This window comes from Atractosteus spatula, chromosome 20, assembly GCF_055471065.1.
Source record: "Atractosteus spatula isolate fAtrSpa1 chromosome 20, fAtrSpa1.hap1, whole genome shotgun sequence".
In the NCBI taxonomy this organism is placed as follows: domain Eukaryota; kingdom Metazoa; phylum Chordata; class Actinopteri; order Semionotiformes; family Lepisosteidae; genus Atractosteus; species Atractosteus spatula.
This window is the reverse complement of record NC_142725.1, coordinates 7,042,696-7,059,089: the sequence shown is the minus strand read 5'-3', so window position 1 is coordinate 7,059,089 and position 16,394 is coordinate 7,042,696. Positions and strand designations below refer to the sequence as shown.

The window sequence follows — 16,394 nt, the reverse complement described above, 5'->3', positions numbered from 1 at the left end:
CTTACACCTGGGGAAAGCATGATTGTTCTGGTCCTCTTTCTCACTGACCTGATGATTCTGTGGTCTTCAAGCCTGGCATGGGAGACGCAAAACTTGATCTTCGCCACCCATCCCAAGTCCATCTTGTCAATGAAGGCCGAGGCCCGAGGTTCACTTTAAAAAACATGGTGCGCAGTATTCCTTGATTTCCCTTGAAATCTTCTGACCCACAAGCTGCTTTGAAAGTAACATGATTGCCTGAGACTGTTATTTTGAGAGAAGCTCTAAAGTAAGTATTTAGGGGGGTATAAGGCTTCCTTAATGCCTCTTCACACCAAGGGCTCAGCTAATCTCCAGGTAAAGTTCAGAGAACTTTTTTGTTTGCTTTTAAGATCCACCAGTTTTAGGTCAATAGGGAAGACTCATGATTGTCATATCAAAGCTTTAAGTGGCTGAGCCTTGATCATCTAAGCACAGACCCCGAAGCTTGCGCAAATAGAGTCATCCCAGATTCAAAAGCACCAATGTACTGTACCAACATACTGTGATTTTTTTTTATTCATTGCAATTATTTTATTGATTTGTCAAGAGCTTTTGATCATTCTATTCTGTGCTATGATAAGCTTACAACATGCTATAATAGTTAAGAGCTAGTAATAGAATAGGGAATGGTTTGAAAGGTCACAGAAATAGTGGTCACTATGCATAATCAAAACAGTTTATATTGAATGCATTGTCAATGCATCTGTCCTCAGACATTCCTTTAGCTAGTTACAGAATTTAAAGCCACGTCTCACATACAGATACAGCAAATAATCCACTAAGTCTAAGGAGCTTTCAAATAAACTGGGGTGAAAGTGTTAGGGATGTTCAGATCAGGTGGGTAGATCTGATCGCTTTGAGTAGAGTGAAGTTCATCATTACGAATTGAGATGTCCATCATACTTCCTAGAAACTACCTAACGTCCACCAGGCTGTCCTTCCAAACCAAGCCACAGAGCACAAAACTGGTTAGGGATGCCACTGTGATGTGCCAACAGTGATGTTGGAAAAATATTCAAAGTTCTGTGTTTGCGATGAGTCACTATTCCTTACATCATCACAGGCCTTTGAGGGCCAGTGGAGAGAAAAGCTTTCTTGAGAAAAGCAAAGAAAAAGTCCTTTAAAATCTCATATGAGCTATACTGTACTGCAGACGCGTCGACGGGTTTGTGGTCAGTCGCGACAAAAATGGAACTTTTAAAAATGGAGAGTGTTATTTTTGGCATAAGCCCAATACAGCCCGTCAACCAGCACCATCCCAGCTGTCAAGCTTGGTGATGGAAGCCTCATGTTGCAGGGCTGCTTTTATCATCAGGGACTAGGCAGCCTGTCGGGAATGAGAGAAACATGAAATGAAAATTGGACGGAACAAAGCAGACATGAGGGAAACTTACTTAAGTCACCCAACAACCTCAAGATCACGAATTTACATTTCAGTGGGACGATGACCTGAAACCCAAAGTACGAGGCACACTGAAGTGGCCTCCCACAAGAAGAGAGGGAATGTTCTTGAGTGGATTAATCAAAGTCCTGACCTGAAACCAATAAAAAATCTGGTAGTCTTGCCGATTGCAGTGCATCAACTCTTCCCAATAAAATTAGTGGAAGTGGAGCAATTCTGAAAGCAAGAATGGAGAAGATGTCATGTTCTCACCTCTTGCTGTGCAAAGCTAGTGGAGACCTATCCAAAAGTACCGGCAGCAGGAATTGCTGCCAAAGCAGGTTCTGCCAAGTATTGGAAATTAGTCAGTCAGAGACTTGTTTTAGAAGGCTGAATACTACACGCAATCAATAAATTTTGCTTTGAAGAATGTCTTTGCTGACATTCAACTTCCTTCACATATAACAGTGCCCAGTCTGATCATTACAGTGTGCAGTAAAATAATTGTATTTGAAAAAATAATTATAAGCATTACTTCATCACAAACAGTGAACATGACAAAGTGGGATATTATTGGCAGGGTGTGAATATGTTTCAAAGGACTATATCAAAATGGCAGAAATTCAGGAATACAGAGACGTTCCTTAGTCCTCAAGATTAATGTTTGCTGTGTTTGCTCGTTCTCCTCTGTGGCTGGTTTAAAAGCAGTTTCACATTTTTATAGTGTCTTCACATTTTATTCAGAGAAAAGGGAAGGTTTCATGGTCACACAGTCGATGTGGTGTTGTTACTCTCTAAGACAGTGGTTCTGCAGTAGAAGCTCTAGAAATCTTTTAAGTACAGTTTCCAAACAGCCTGTCAGGTATGAGGTACTGTGGAGTAGATCAGGGCTTGATTTTTATGTTGTCTGAACTATAAAATTTCTGTTAAGTTTGTAAACACTACCCACATGTTTTTGTAGTTTAAATGCACAAATCAGATCAAACATACAACTATTTACATTTTAGTCTCAGACAGCTACAAATCCCTATGTGCTGCTTGGTACATCAAATTAACTGTTGAGTTAATTGTATTCTTTTTAAATGTCAGACAGGGAGATGTCAACTTTATGGTTACTTAGGCTCTTTTTATCTTTGTGTGCAACACTTGAGTTTTCTACTAACTGTGAACAAGCCTTAAGCAGTACTCTTTCATTAATTGAGTTTATTTCTGAAGTGGTTATTTATTCTATTTATCTATTGCAGAAGTTCAAACTGCCACTGAGACCACACAATAATATGCAGAAAGTTAGGACAGTTTGTAACTTTAAGAAAAGAATAAAATATTTAAAAACAAGGCAGCTGTTGCCATCGCTTTTCGCTGGCACATACAGCTGAATTGAAATCTATAACAGGCTCTTGTGACACACCCAGGGACTGAGGTACTATAACAAGAGATATTTTAATAGTTGGGTCCTAGGAAAACAGACACAAACACAGCCATAAGGTACAAAACTAGTGCTCTTTTACGTTCCAGCAGAGGGAACACAAACAGAATACACTACAACGAAAGGTCAAGGTTGTGTTTGAGCTGCTGACTAGACTAGCTGACTAGACTAATAGCTAGCTTCAAAAATACAAAACAAACACTTTCATGCTGGAAAATGTATATCGCACTTGCTCAGTTCTATATACAGTAGGGTTCGTCCAGCATCAGACACATGGTCCTCCAATGTTTCCTGATTCAGGATTCACGACACACAGACTCATGTAGGATCAGTGCACCATTCCACACAGGATCTGCTGTTCTTACTTTCTTCTGTTTTTCTGGAAGCCTCCTGGCTTTTAAAGCATCACCTGAACAATTGAGTTTTTTCAAACTATTCAAGAGACGGAGAACAGCACTGTAGATATATACACTGTATATTTAGCTTCTTTAACAAAACTGAGACACCTCTTTTTGGAGGGATTGGTGGACACATGGAAAACTGGTCATGTATACTGATTACAGTGTCAACCACCAGAATCAATATTCTTCGTAATCGTGTTCCGGAAATTGCAATGGTAATATTATAGAAAACTGATATAAGAAAAAGACCAGTCCATCATTTTTTACTCCAGTGTAAAGAGTTTTTAATAGAGTGGTTTGAAATTTGTACCACAGAAGCTTGTCTCAACGAATCAGAATCATACTTTTGCTATTATTTGTTTTATCTATATTGCTTATGCTTTGGTGCTTTAATAAAAAGTTAACCCACCTAGAAATGCTGACCAGCCTAATGGTGCTCTAATACTGAAAGCTCTGGGGTTGTATGGGCAGTGTTTATGCCAGTAACCAAATGCATTACATTCTTGGCATACAAAATGGTGTTGTTTCTGGAAATATATTTTTCTTTTTGTCCTGCGAATCTTTGGAACTCAAAAAGAGTGCAAAGATGACTCCAACAGGAAAGAAACAAGAATGCACTAACATTATGTGCTGATTGTCCTTGAAAGTGTGATGTAGCTTCTGTGATGTTTCATTGACCTTGGTTTTTAATTCTCTGAAACGAAGACAAAGAACCTCAGAAAACTGCAAGGAGGTGTTTCGGAGTGGGAATCTGGAAGATTTTCTGCCCGTTAATTGCAGTGAAGCCGTTTACAATTTCAGCAACCAGAAGATCTCTCTGCAAGACAGCAGTGGGGATGGTGGTTTTGACGAGAGCTCTGTGGGGTCTGAAGCCGCTGTTGTTGTCATTGACACAAACAACTCAAGAGTTCCTTCTCGGAATTTACTATCCACTACGATTCACAGTTTGCTACCTATAAAGGAGACCACCCAAGTAATCAGTCAAGTCAACTGCACCCTGAATAAAACTGCCCCCCAAGTTCCTTACTTGTACACAGCCTGTCCAGAACTGAGGCCGCGCAGCTTCTATGGTCTGCTGCGACACTCCTTGAACAGCTTCAATCGCAGGATGAGCATGCTGGAGAGCAACAGTCTCGACCTGAAAGAAAACTTTCAGGCCATGAAGACAAAACAGGACTACCTGAGCTCCCAACTGAAAAACCTGACCGACATCCTGTCAGCCTCTCAAAAGCAGGATAAGGTAAAAGAGCTGGAGAAGAATTATGCCGAAATGGAGTCCAGGCTGACCCGACTGGAAGGAAAGTTTGAAATCCTAATCGATGGGTTCACTGCGCTGGCCCAGGAAATCAACAAGCTCAAAAAGTCAAAGCACCACTCCCGGACTGAGAACAGGTCTGCTCTGGAGCAGAACTTTGCTCCTTTGATCACGACAGCTCCTGCACCTACTCTAGCGATGACAAGATCAAGCACCAGGACAACAACACCGAACTTGGCATCTGCACCCAAAAGGACAGTGACCTTCACTGCCAAACAGGAGAGAGTAACACTCCCTAAACAAGCTATAAAGGCAAATTCCACTTCCCAGATTACTGCAGCTACTCTTCGGCCAAACAAAAAAAACACTTCGAAGGCCATATCGGACTCGAAAATTGGGCAGCGAACAAAGAAACAAAAACTAGTTAGTGAAGTGCCTTCTTCCAAAGCTGTTCCAGCTAGAAAAAACAAGATTTTGAATGGTTCAAAGCGCAACATCAAAGCAAATTCTGCGCAAAAGTCAGAGACAAAGATCAGCAGTGGTAGAAAACGTCCCCACAACATTACTACCACATATGTTTTAAAGAAACCTCATCATGCACCTCACTCAACATCTAGACAGACAGGAGATGCTTCAGCTGCCATTCTTTACCAGGTGGTGCCACCTTCCCATAAGAAGAGCACACTAGCTACCCGTTTACCTGCAGAAAAATCAGCCACAGAATCTGCCAGGCAGATTCCATTGTCCAAAAAAGACTCCCGTAAATCACCTATTCCGACCAAACAGAAGCCAGCAAACACAAAGACGCTTCTGAAAAGCATAGGCAAACACGCCACAGCTAAGAGACCAAGCGCTGCCAGCAGGAAAAAGCCCCAGAAGAAAACAAGTGTCCTGGATCTACTCAAGCTACTTCAAGGAAGACAGAAACCCAGGAAGAGACAAAAACAGGATCCCTCTCTCCACATTATTCTAGGGCGACTTGCCATTCCCATTAAAATTATCCCGGATTAAAACTGAGTTTTGAAAAGAACAATCCCTGTGACGTTGTTTCCCTGGACTATGAAAATATATTGTTTTGGAAAACAAATCTCTGGAAGTTTACATTATGGAATGTTCTGGACTATAAAATTACCTAAATCTGTTTACTGAAGGGTCTTTTTTTTGTTTTTTTGTGTCATCAGAAGTGTTCAGTGGATTTCAGGTTTTTGACAGAAAAAGACCATCCTTTTTTTTAAATTGTTGAGACGACACACTGTATGCACTTTTATCTGCAGTGAGGAAAGAGGCTTTAAGATGTTGAAGTTGCATCTGCTTGGAATCACCTCTGAATGTTCTAACCTAATATTTTTTTACGTTTTTCTCTTGCCCTTTCTACACTTAAGAAATAGACATGATCTAGTGAGTCCATTGTTTTCATAGACATGTATGTTTTCATTTCAAATATACTGCCTGCAGGCTGTCCCACTGAATCCACCTGTCTGGGCTGTATGGCTGTCAGAGCCATCAACGAGGATGTGATTCATGTCTTGTCTGAACCAGCATAGCCCACAGGTGAAGCCCACCTTAGTGACGCTAGTGTACCTGTCTCACCCACAGCACTTTCCGTGTTCTCTATCTTTATCCAATCGCAGTGCTTCTCTTCGATCATGTCCCAGATCTGATTTGGACTTGTTTAATTAAGTTAATTGAGCTGCTTTTTCCTGGCTTTAAATTGCAAATATCGAACAAATAGTTCCCCTAATGTTTCATGTTTATCTTTTGTCACACACACATCCCTTTAACCTGGCTTTTTTGCTTTTTTGTTTTCGTGTTACAAACACAAAACTGCTAATTCTGAGACAAGGTGAACTGCTTCTCCATTTTCACAGGTGTCTCATCAGTCCCTGAAGCAGAGAATGTGCATCTCAGATGCACAGTTTCCCACTTTTTGTTAAGATACACTCTTCCCCCATTTTGTGAAGATAATTAGCTACTCCAAATCTGTTTGTAATGCACAATGTTGCAAAATAAAAATTTAATTCCTATTACCTTTTTACATAAAGCTCATAGCACATTTGCAAGGTCTATAAAATTGTCCAATATCACTCATTGTTAACTCAGGAGTACTGAATTGTGAAAAGAAGAACACTGTTTCATGTTTATGATGATGCTTATGACAATTACAGGTAGGTACAGTAAATGAGTTTGACATCCCTGATTTCAACTGTGTTCTGCATAACACATTCCTGTGAAGACTTTTTCACTTTCATTTTACCTCATGATAAATACTTTGCATATAAGAGAAACTACCTGTTTTAATAACAGACCTGTTTGTTATTAAAAAACCCTGCCTTGAGTCTGTTTGAATACGTAACTTGCATTATATGTGCATTTACCTGCACCAATGAATCTTATTATTTGTATACATTACGTTTAAATGGCTCCAGACAAGACAAGAAGAGGGCATTCAGCCCCTGGATGAACGTTCATGTTCATCTCCTGTAGCTCTGGACATGTTCAAGACGAAACATGGAAATAACCAGTTTCAGAGAAATGTGTAAAGGGTGATGCCGTGAGGGCACCGGCATGGAGACCAGTAATTCTATACTGGCACTGCTGTGGTGTATGGGTGTAGAAATCACATCAGTGCCATTGAACTACGGCTGTTCAATAGTGTGACCATGAATGTCCTGGGAATCACTGGAAACGTGAGAGTGAGGGGCTGCCATCTTTAGTGAATCCTACAGAAAACTGAATTAACATTCTGAATGTCACCTCCGGTGTGAACACCAGGTGACGGTGCTACCTTTTGGCACTCATCCCTCGTGTAAGGGTTTAAATGCTGGTCCAAAATGACTACCTCAGAAGTCTCGAATGTATATATTGAAATCATGCTTTGTTTTACAGAATTCCTGCCATGGTACTGTAAATTAAACCATGCATTTTTAGATTTTAACCATTGGCACAGACAGTTGTGGATGTTAACTATAGTATGTTTTATTGTGTTGCCATGGTAACTTAGACCACTACAGCATGTCCTGACGCTCAGCCAATTTCTGGTGTCTTGAAACTCAATACATTTAAGCCGAGCCAAGAGCTTTTTTTAAAGAATTCTTTCTCGACTGTGTAACTGAAATGTTTTGAGCAAGCTATGAGCAGGCTGGTTTGTCTTGCATATAAAATGTAATATCAGTCCGAATTGCATAAATATGTATACTTACATACATATTTGTATTTTTTCAATGAGGAATGCTATTGTTTAATTTGATTTATAATGTAATTAAAGGATTTCAAACAGTGCAGCAGTTTGTAATGGAGTTTTCTGCTGACAAAACATTCGTGGCCACTGATGTGAATATGACCTGGAAAATGTACTATAATACCTAAAAAGCTACAACTCTAATAAATATCACACAATAATATAGTGTATAAACAGGCTAGCAGGCTCTTGAACTATTTGCATATTTTAAAATGGCCCCAAACTATATGCCACATTTTCCCACATTTACAAACAGATGTGTGCAGGTTCATATGGAACCTAAATATTTCTTGCACTGTACATCTTGACAAGACTGTGGCACCCCATATAAATATTAGTTTGGCTACAGGAAAAATATTTTGCATATTTCGCATTTCCAAAAAGACAATAATTTAAGAGCCTGTTTGTTTCATATCCCAGGAGTAAGTCTATACATTTGCCTTTCTAGCATTGTGTCGTGTCTTATTTCCTCCTTAAACACAGAGCTGGGATTCGATCCTTTGGGAAGATATGGTACATGCCCAAACAGACTTATGTGCACAAACAGAACACTCTATAAACCAGATCTGTTTTTTTGGTTGCAAACTGAAGGACCAATAATGCATCTTTAAGGCCCTTTTGTGGTTAAAAAAACATAAAAGTGATAACACGTTTTGAAGTCCCATCTTATTAGTACAGTACCTTGGACCATCACCCTAACTAGCAGAAGAGCTTCCTCTGAGTCAGGTAAGAAGTCCTGAAAGCTGTACTGGTGATAGTAGGTACATGTCCTCGTGTCTGCTTGGCAAAGCTTTGGGAAAAGGTGACGCTCTTGCTTCAAAACAGTCACTCGTTTGTTGTGGCTTTCTCTTTTTCATGTCATAAACATGCTTCGGGGCTTTCGCTTTCAAAGTTGTGCTGACCGTCGGTTGGGTTTTGTGTGAAATTAGTAGCTTCCTTACTACAGTGTTTGGAGGAAATGTTTATCTGAGGTCCTGTATGTTGAAAGTCCCATAACTGAAAAATTTCCAGGCTGAATAAACATCACCTTGGATTATCCACAAAACATTTACCTTCACTTTTGGGCACAAATGCTGTTTTTTTTTTTAAACTGAATCCTCCTACCTCTACTGTACACGTCGTTAAAGTATTCATGATTTGCTGCTTAATTTTCAAAGGATTACAGCTGATAAAGGCAACAAACGAATTGCCTTTTCCAGGCTTCTTTACAGACAAGACTGTTAGACAAAGGCGGTAGACACAGATTTTGGTATTCGCAAAGTTCTCTTTGTTGCTCCTTCTTCTGAGGTGTGTATAGAGATCTTTCTAAGAGATGTATGCCCCAACTCCCTGGGTCTTACCGTAGGCCTTTATCAGTGAATCCTTAAAAAGAAAAAAACCCACGAGCTTAGGTTTTGGTATTTAGATATTCCTCTTGCCTAAATATTTATGTCTGTGTGTGTATGCTTATGAATGTTGGGTTTAACTTATTTCTTCAGCAATGCTCCAAGGCAAGATGCCTTTCTGGAATTTAGACGGGTTAAAGTCTGATGTATTTCCTAGACCATTGAAAGCAGTCTAGTGTAAATGCACTCTTTAAATGTCATCTTCAATGCCGTGTTTCATTGTTTTACAATCAAGTAACATGCATGCCTGGAGCATGAAGGTCAGAGCGCAGGAATGTGGGGATAAGAACTAGAGGCCTCCTCTGCATTGTCCATTTTCTTTTGGTGTATTGTTTTGTTCAACATGCAAAAACCTATATTGCTTATAACACTTATGTTGGTGGAAGTGACTGTTGACTGTCCTGCTTTTTTTAAGCTGTGATTTTTGAGCGGAAGGTGCAAAGCTTTCTGATAACAGAGATTAGGTGGCCCCCGGCTGGTGACATTGCTAGGTTTTGAACCTGCAAACACTACTGTACATCACAGGGCTGCGTCCTAAGCAGAAGAAATTTGGGAGACCCCTCAGTGAGAATTCTAATAATTACATTGGCATATTGGTACATAATGAATAATTGTATTTGGAGCCACTGTAATCCAACCTTTGAAAATAGTAGAGTGTATCCCGAAAATAGATTGTTTTGCCTTTTCAGCAATTTCTGCTTACCACATAAAACTGAAGGAAATGTTTGTTACTAGGTTGCAACTAACAATTCACAGCATCCACATTGACATGTGTTATTGCAGGGGTGCAAGGGCCTGTGTGCTGGTCATTCCTGATCTTGTTGAAATTTAAAATAAGTCATTTAGGAGCAAGAATGCTTACTTTTGGCTTCAGAGTCATTTCTTTCTTTTTGTGATAGGTGTGCATCTGGTTACACTGGAAATCCACAGCTTGGGCAGCGTTGCTATAATCGTAAGTCCTTTCCTTCCTCTGAATTTTTTCGATGATTATTTTTAAGTCCTACAATGAACTGTCTGCAGATCAGTTTTGCTAACATTTAACCCACTGCTGTGGCTGAGTTAGTTCATGATCATGTAGATGTCGAACTGTTAGGGTTTCACATGAAAGAAATGCTTTTAGAATGCATTTCTCTACATATAGAATGTGTCATAAATTATTTTCTCTTGCCAAAAAATGTTAATATCCTTTTCTTCCTCCACATTATCACACATTAGCTACAGTATAAATACTGTCTATGCATCTCAAGTGTTCTCTCCTCAGCACACGTGGGTGCTGTTGTACTTGGAACAACAGCTGAATCTGTTCCTGGATATCGGAGACGTTCTTGGCAGAGTGTGAGCATCTGCACACTGTGGGTTTGATGGAAGAGCTGGTCTAGTAGTCGAGATCGTAATGCGTTGTCAAGGTGCTGGGACAGCGGACGTGACTGCCGATCAGGAAGATCATCTCTTAGCTCTGCTACGCTCTGCTCGTGTGGCCTACGGTTCATTCACTTTGGCTTTCTCCTGAAAAGGGGTGTTTATCCTGTTGTGCTGGATTCAGCTCTTCTTTCTTCTCCCCAGGCAGCTGCAGCTGTGACTCGAGTGGAAGCGCGGGGTGCGACTCTAGTGGAAAGTGCAAGTGCAAGGTAGCTGAGCTCATTGAGTCCTGGCAGGGTTGTAGTTTTTTTTTGTGGGATCGCAATGAAATTGGGGTGGCAGATGGCTGGCGAAAAAGTCAGATGGAAACCTCTTCTTTGTGATGGTACTCCACTGCTGCGTGGTGAAACAGAACACAACAACGAAGAGACAAGATCAAGTTCAGGGGACAGTGTTAAAAGTGGTGAGAATCACTCACTAGCAATTTGGCCCTGTAATTTAAAAGACCCTCAAAGCTAGATAGTCTCCATTTCCTCTGTAATTCATTGCACAAGAACTGAGTCCAGAAACTGTATATACTACAGGGAGATCCAGGTTAATAGCTAGACATGATCAGTGTATACAGAGAGTTAGAAAGTGAAGGAGGTTTCGCAATCAGAGTCCTGTAGATCTGAGTCAGTGAGTTAGTCACCTGGTACAAAGGCAAATCAGTCAAGAGTGTTGAGATCCCAGAGATGAAAGCAAACAGGAGCACATGTAACACATCTCACAGCAGAAAGATAAAAAACATCAGGCTTCCCAAGAACTGTTTCAGAGGCTGCTTTGTAGGCAACAGCACTAACATCCAAACAAGAAGTACAGACTTCTGAATGTACTTCCCGAAAGTGGTGAAGCAGAATATCTAGTCGTAAAGAAAGCCAAGTCTATACTTTACTTTAACGTGGAATTTAAACTTTAAAGCAGTGCTCTCTGAGTATAGGAATTATCAAGGGACCTTATAGGAGTAATGTATACTTATATCATTATATAATTATAGTAATGCATAATACATTATTATCAACGCTTATCAACATTCATTAATTTCATAGGGCCGATATTACAGTATGTATTATAAGGCTGCTGCACTAAAATCACACCTGTAACAAAAAAGAGATGACATTTCAGATGAGAATAACATCTGAATGACGTCACAAATATATAGTGTATCTGAAAAAAAAGCTTAGCAAAGAGCCTAAAAGAGCTGTTGACTTCAGCTTGCTGTGAAGGAAGAAGATGATAACACAATTTAAGATGTAGTGATATATGTAGTGCCAGTTAAATCCTGTAATTCACATTCATTCCCATTCCAGTCTAGCAGTAAGTACACATTCCAGGCTCAGGGCTTACCAGAGCCAGGGTCTGGGACGTCAGTCATAAGTTTGCATGCTGTCTCTTGCAGATGCACACAGAGGGCCCGACCTGTGGGTCCTGCAAGCAGGGCCACTTCCACCTGAGTGCTGACCAGAAGGACGGATGTCTGTCCTGCTTCTGCATGGGTGTTACCCAGCAGTGCACCAGCTCCTCTTACTACAGAGATGTGGTGAGTGTGCCAGCCCAGTGCCCTGTGCCCAGTCTATGAGACCACAAATCCCCTCTGACAATTCAATTCAATTCAGTTTTGTTTGTGTAGCGCTTTTTACAATGGACATTGTCACAAAGCAGCTTTACAATTTCCCGGGCCTGAACCCCCAGTGATCAAGCCTAAGGTGACAGTGGCAAGGAAAAACTCCCTAGACATTCAAGCTGTCAGTTAATCCTGACACTTCTGTATTTTGTAGTGCAAAATAGTTGCTCTTTAGCTTTATGCATACTTACAGTATATAGAAAGGATCAAATTATATTAATGATAAGGATCTTCTGATCATGAGTCAATTTGAAAGGTGATGGATTAGCTGCTACAACACTTCACTTTGGCTGCTCATATACAGTAGGTACACTTTTGATGCTGTTGTGACCATATTTTTGAAGATTTGAAGAATTTAAGTGTAAGGTTTTTAAAAAATCATCGTTACATATCCACGTGCTTTGAGTAAATATACAACACGAGCCACAATTCTGCGATGAATGGACGAATGTGTTGTGCTTTTTTTTAGGTGTCCACCACATTTGCTCCCGGCAATTTCCAGAACTTTGCCCTGGTGAACCGGCAGCGGAGCACACGAATCACCACTGGCTTCACGGTCGAGGTGGCCACGGACGGCACACAGCTTTCCTACAGCAACTTCGGAAGCCTGAGCCAGGAGGCCTCCTATTGGCAGCTCCCGCAGGTGTACCAGGGAGACAAGGTAAGGGGAAGTGTAGCTTCTCCACTCGAGGAAACCCCTTAACTCTCCAGGCTAGTAGCTGGGGTCCATCTCCCATTGGGAGGGCCTATGGTTGGCTTTATTGCTCATCTGAGAACAATTTCAACAGCAGTTCGGGGTTTTATTACATTAAAGACATCCAGATATGGTTGAAAATCCGATACTTGCAGTTGGAGTCTTACGTGTTTTCCTGTTTCTCACATATAATGCTTTTCCTTAAAAGTCCTTTTCCTTTAAAACAAAGCTTCTAAGCTGTTTCATCTCTGTCCTGATACTATTGCTTCCTTGCTGTTTGCTAATCTGAGGATCCAGACACTCCTCTCATAAAAAAGGGTTCACTGCTGTCTACACAGTACTGTATGTGGCAGGTTTAAGGTTTGAAAAGCATTTTGCTTTCAGTCATCACCTTCAGTCAAACAACTTTAAGAAAGCTTTGACATTTGGCTGTATTCAGTTAGATGAAACCGGGGTCTGAATAAACTCTAAATGCGGAAGATTCCTGAGGTGGAATCCACTGTATTGATGCATTTTGGGGGTTTATGCCTTCCTGAAGATGCTGACGTACAGTATGGGCTATATTGTGCATCTTATTCCACTGAAAGGGCATTGATTGCTGAGATCACAATGCAAGCCTGAGGCAGGATTTTTGTGAAAAATTGTTTCATTGTTACCGAGCACCACTTGACTGTCATTTGTGTGTATTTCCTCAGAAGGAGGCTTTCTTTGCTCGTATGAGGCGAGCTCACAAGGTAAAGCTCGTTGAGTGCTGCTTGTTCTACCATGTCAAAAATTTAATCATGTGGAACATACTGTAGCTCAGTCGAAGAAAGTTGGAAAGTTATTTGGATGTTTGCTGTTGCATGGGCTGAACTGCATGTGCCCTAACAGAAAAATTGTGACGTGTAATTTCAATTATGCGCCTCTGTGTTATTATGGGTGGCTTAATTTATATGAGTTTAAGGCGTGTATATTTATATCTTTTAATGCCACAACAGATTTGATGTTATAAGATAACGTCTATTGATGAAGTGCACCAAATCAGAGTACAGTTTGGCTTCTAAGGTTTGTCTAAGATACTTCCGATCCTGGCCAGACAGAGCTGAGTAGGAAGTCTGAGAATTCATAAGGTGGATGAATTCATCATCAAGAGGGAAAATCTCCAAATCAAGTGAGTGTTGTCACGGGAAATCAGCAGATTTCTGGAGTATTTTGCCTGTTAGAAAAATGAGCACATTCCACAGCAGCATATACAGTTCATATAAAGAAAAAATTATGAAATGGTGGTGAACGTACAGATCCTGTTCCTTATAGATCTTGTGTTTCTTTTGTCACCTTGAAGAACAAGCTCCTAATTTACAAATAAAAAACGTCTATATGTGTTTAGTAACTTTAAAGTTACTACTGTGAAAGATTTGTCCCTTCCCATTTTTTTCTGATTCCTTTCTGTAATGAAATACAATACCAGTGTTATATAACATGCCGACATGTTACTGCATGATTCAGCCTTTTTTCAATGAAAAGGGACACCATTCAAATAACAGCATGACAAATCTGTGAATGCTTATAGTTATTTTTTTAAGTAGTGCAGATAATAACTTGTAAACCAGAGTTTAGGCATTTTTTCAGGATGGTTTTTGGCCTAACTCTTAAATTTGCTTTCACAAATTAAAGTAAGCCTATATTCGTAATTATCAGGGTCTGAGAAACTGCTTGTAAGAGGAACAAATCTTTTGAAAAACGCATTCTTTGTGCTAACTTATTTAACCTTTTGATTTATGGGTTTACGGGTTGTGAAACTTGATATAGAAATGGTCCTTTCCATTACAGTTCTGTATTGTTCATAATGTGCATTCGCTTGAAAATTATCCACCTACAGTACGTCAGAATAGTGTTTAGAGAACATTTGCTGCACCTATAAAAAATGTGCTCTCCATTTTGGTCGCAACAGGGCTGTGGTGGGTCTAGAAAGAATAAGAATGATATTTCACTCCTCTTGGTTCACTGGCCGATGTGAGATAAGAAGATTGAATGAATGAGCAGTACTTCAGATTTGGGTAAAAGACAATAGCCTGTGATATCAGTAACAAGAAAGTTTCAAAGCTCACTTCAGCGACATGTAGTTTTCTTTCCTTGTTTATAACAAAAAGTCTCATGAATGGTAGAAATGCGTGCACTGTTAAGTGAATCAGACTGTACTCACAAGGACCTGGGCACACCTGCCATCAGTGAATTCCAAACATGCCATGCAGTGGTGATCCACCTTCTTTTCTAGCTGTTGGCAGTGGCATGTGCCAGTGACCCTTGCCAAGGAATACCCTCAGGAGATTTCCACATGTCAGCCCTGCGTTGGTTTTTGAAACCAACAGAGACCACTTAGGTGGTGATACCAAACACTAGAGATTGGTCTTTTTCATAGTCGGTCAATGTACTGTAGTGTCTCTTGTCCTGCTCCAGTGCCCGGTTTATCATCACATTTTTATTCATTTGCAGGCTGTTCTTTGTGTCTACTAACATACTACTAACCCTGCATTTGTATTTCAAATGCAATAGATTAATTCCCTACAATGCAGTCATGATGTTGGTAAGCGAGCACATCTACATTATAAATCAAGTGTCAGATGCTAAAAGAAACAGGTGGTGGCATTTCTTGTACTTAAATTAAAATCCGATTTTATACCTCTTGAAGCTAAGCAATTTGCTTAATAAATAACACCTCACATCAGGCAGATTAACTAAAACCGTAGTCTTTATTAACATTTCTCTTCTTTGAAATTCACAGAGAAGGTCAAAGTTTCATGAGTTAGAATGGTAATTACTGAAATCACCATGTGCACTGAAATACAAAGGGATGTCATGCTCACACATGGAAATACTCTAAAAGTTGCAGTTGCATAAGAACAAATATAAAGATGAAGAGAGCATTTGTGCATCTAGCCCATTTGGTTGTTATTAGCAAGTGGATCTGATTATCTCATCCAGAGTTTAATGAAAGAAGACAAAGTATTGGCTTGAACATCATGCCTCTGGCTAGCATGTTCCACACTACTGCAAGCCTGTGTTTCATATAAGTAACTCCTGTTCCAGTTTTAAAAGCTCTTCTATGTACTGTAGTTTCTTCTGTCCTCTGGTTTGAGTTCTGCTGTTGAGTCCGAAAAAGTTCATCAGGTTGACTTTGTTAATGACCAATAGGTGGTGGACAAGAAAATGGAAACAGCTGAGTAAATGAAGGAGACCACATATATTGAAAGCAAGGGCTTCCACACGTGGCTCATTGTTAAATTAAACAAAAAACATCCCAGCATGCTTGGGGCATGAATATAAATGCAGGACAGGCCTGGTTGCATCTAAGTATGTTTATATTCTGTATGCCTTGTCAATAGACACCAGTTCCTCTGAGTTTTGCATATTTGTTGTTTGTGACTGCTTTGATTTAATCTTGGACTATTGATCCTTTCTTCACTCTGCATGTGTTTTTGTTATTGATGTACTCCACACTGATCCATACTGTACCTGCGCCCAGCAAGTGCCATGTGCACGCAAATTGCTTCTTTAAACCAAAACGAAATTCTTCATGAGGGGAGGTTTT

General features: G+C 40.1%; 1 protein-coding gene across 1 annotated transcript in view; it reads left to right on the top strand.

The window, feature by feature from the left end:
* hspg2 (heparan sulfate proteoglycan 2) overlaps positions 1–16,394 on the top strand; it is a 223,799-nt gene that overhangs the window by 127,645 nt on the left and 79,760 nt on the right. Inside the window, exons 31-35 of the mRNA XM_088938069.1 lie at positions 10,007–10,059; positions 10,671–10,735; positions 11,905–12,045; positions 12,599–12,790; positions 13,519–13,557. Of these exons, the coding sequence (XP_088794195.1) occupies positions 10,007–10,059; positions 10,671–10,735; positions 11,905–12,045; positions 12,599–12,790; positions 13,519–13,557 (490 nt within the window). The remainder of the gene's footprint in view (positions 1–10,006; positions 10,060–10,670; positions 10,736–11,904; positions 12,046–12,598; positions 12,791–13,518; positions 13,558–16,394) is intronic.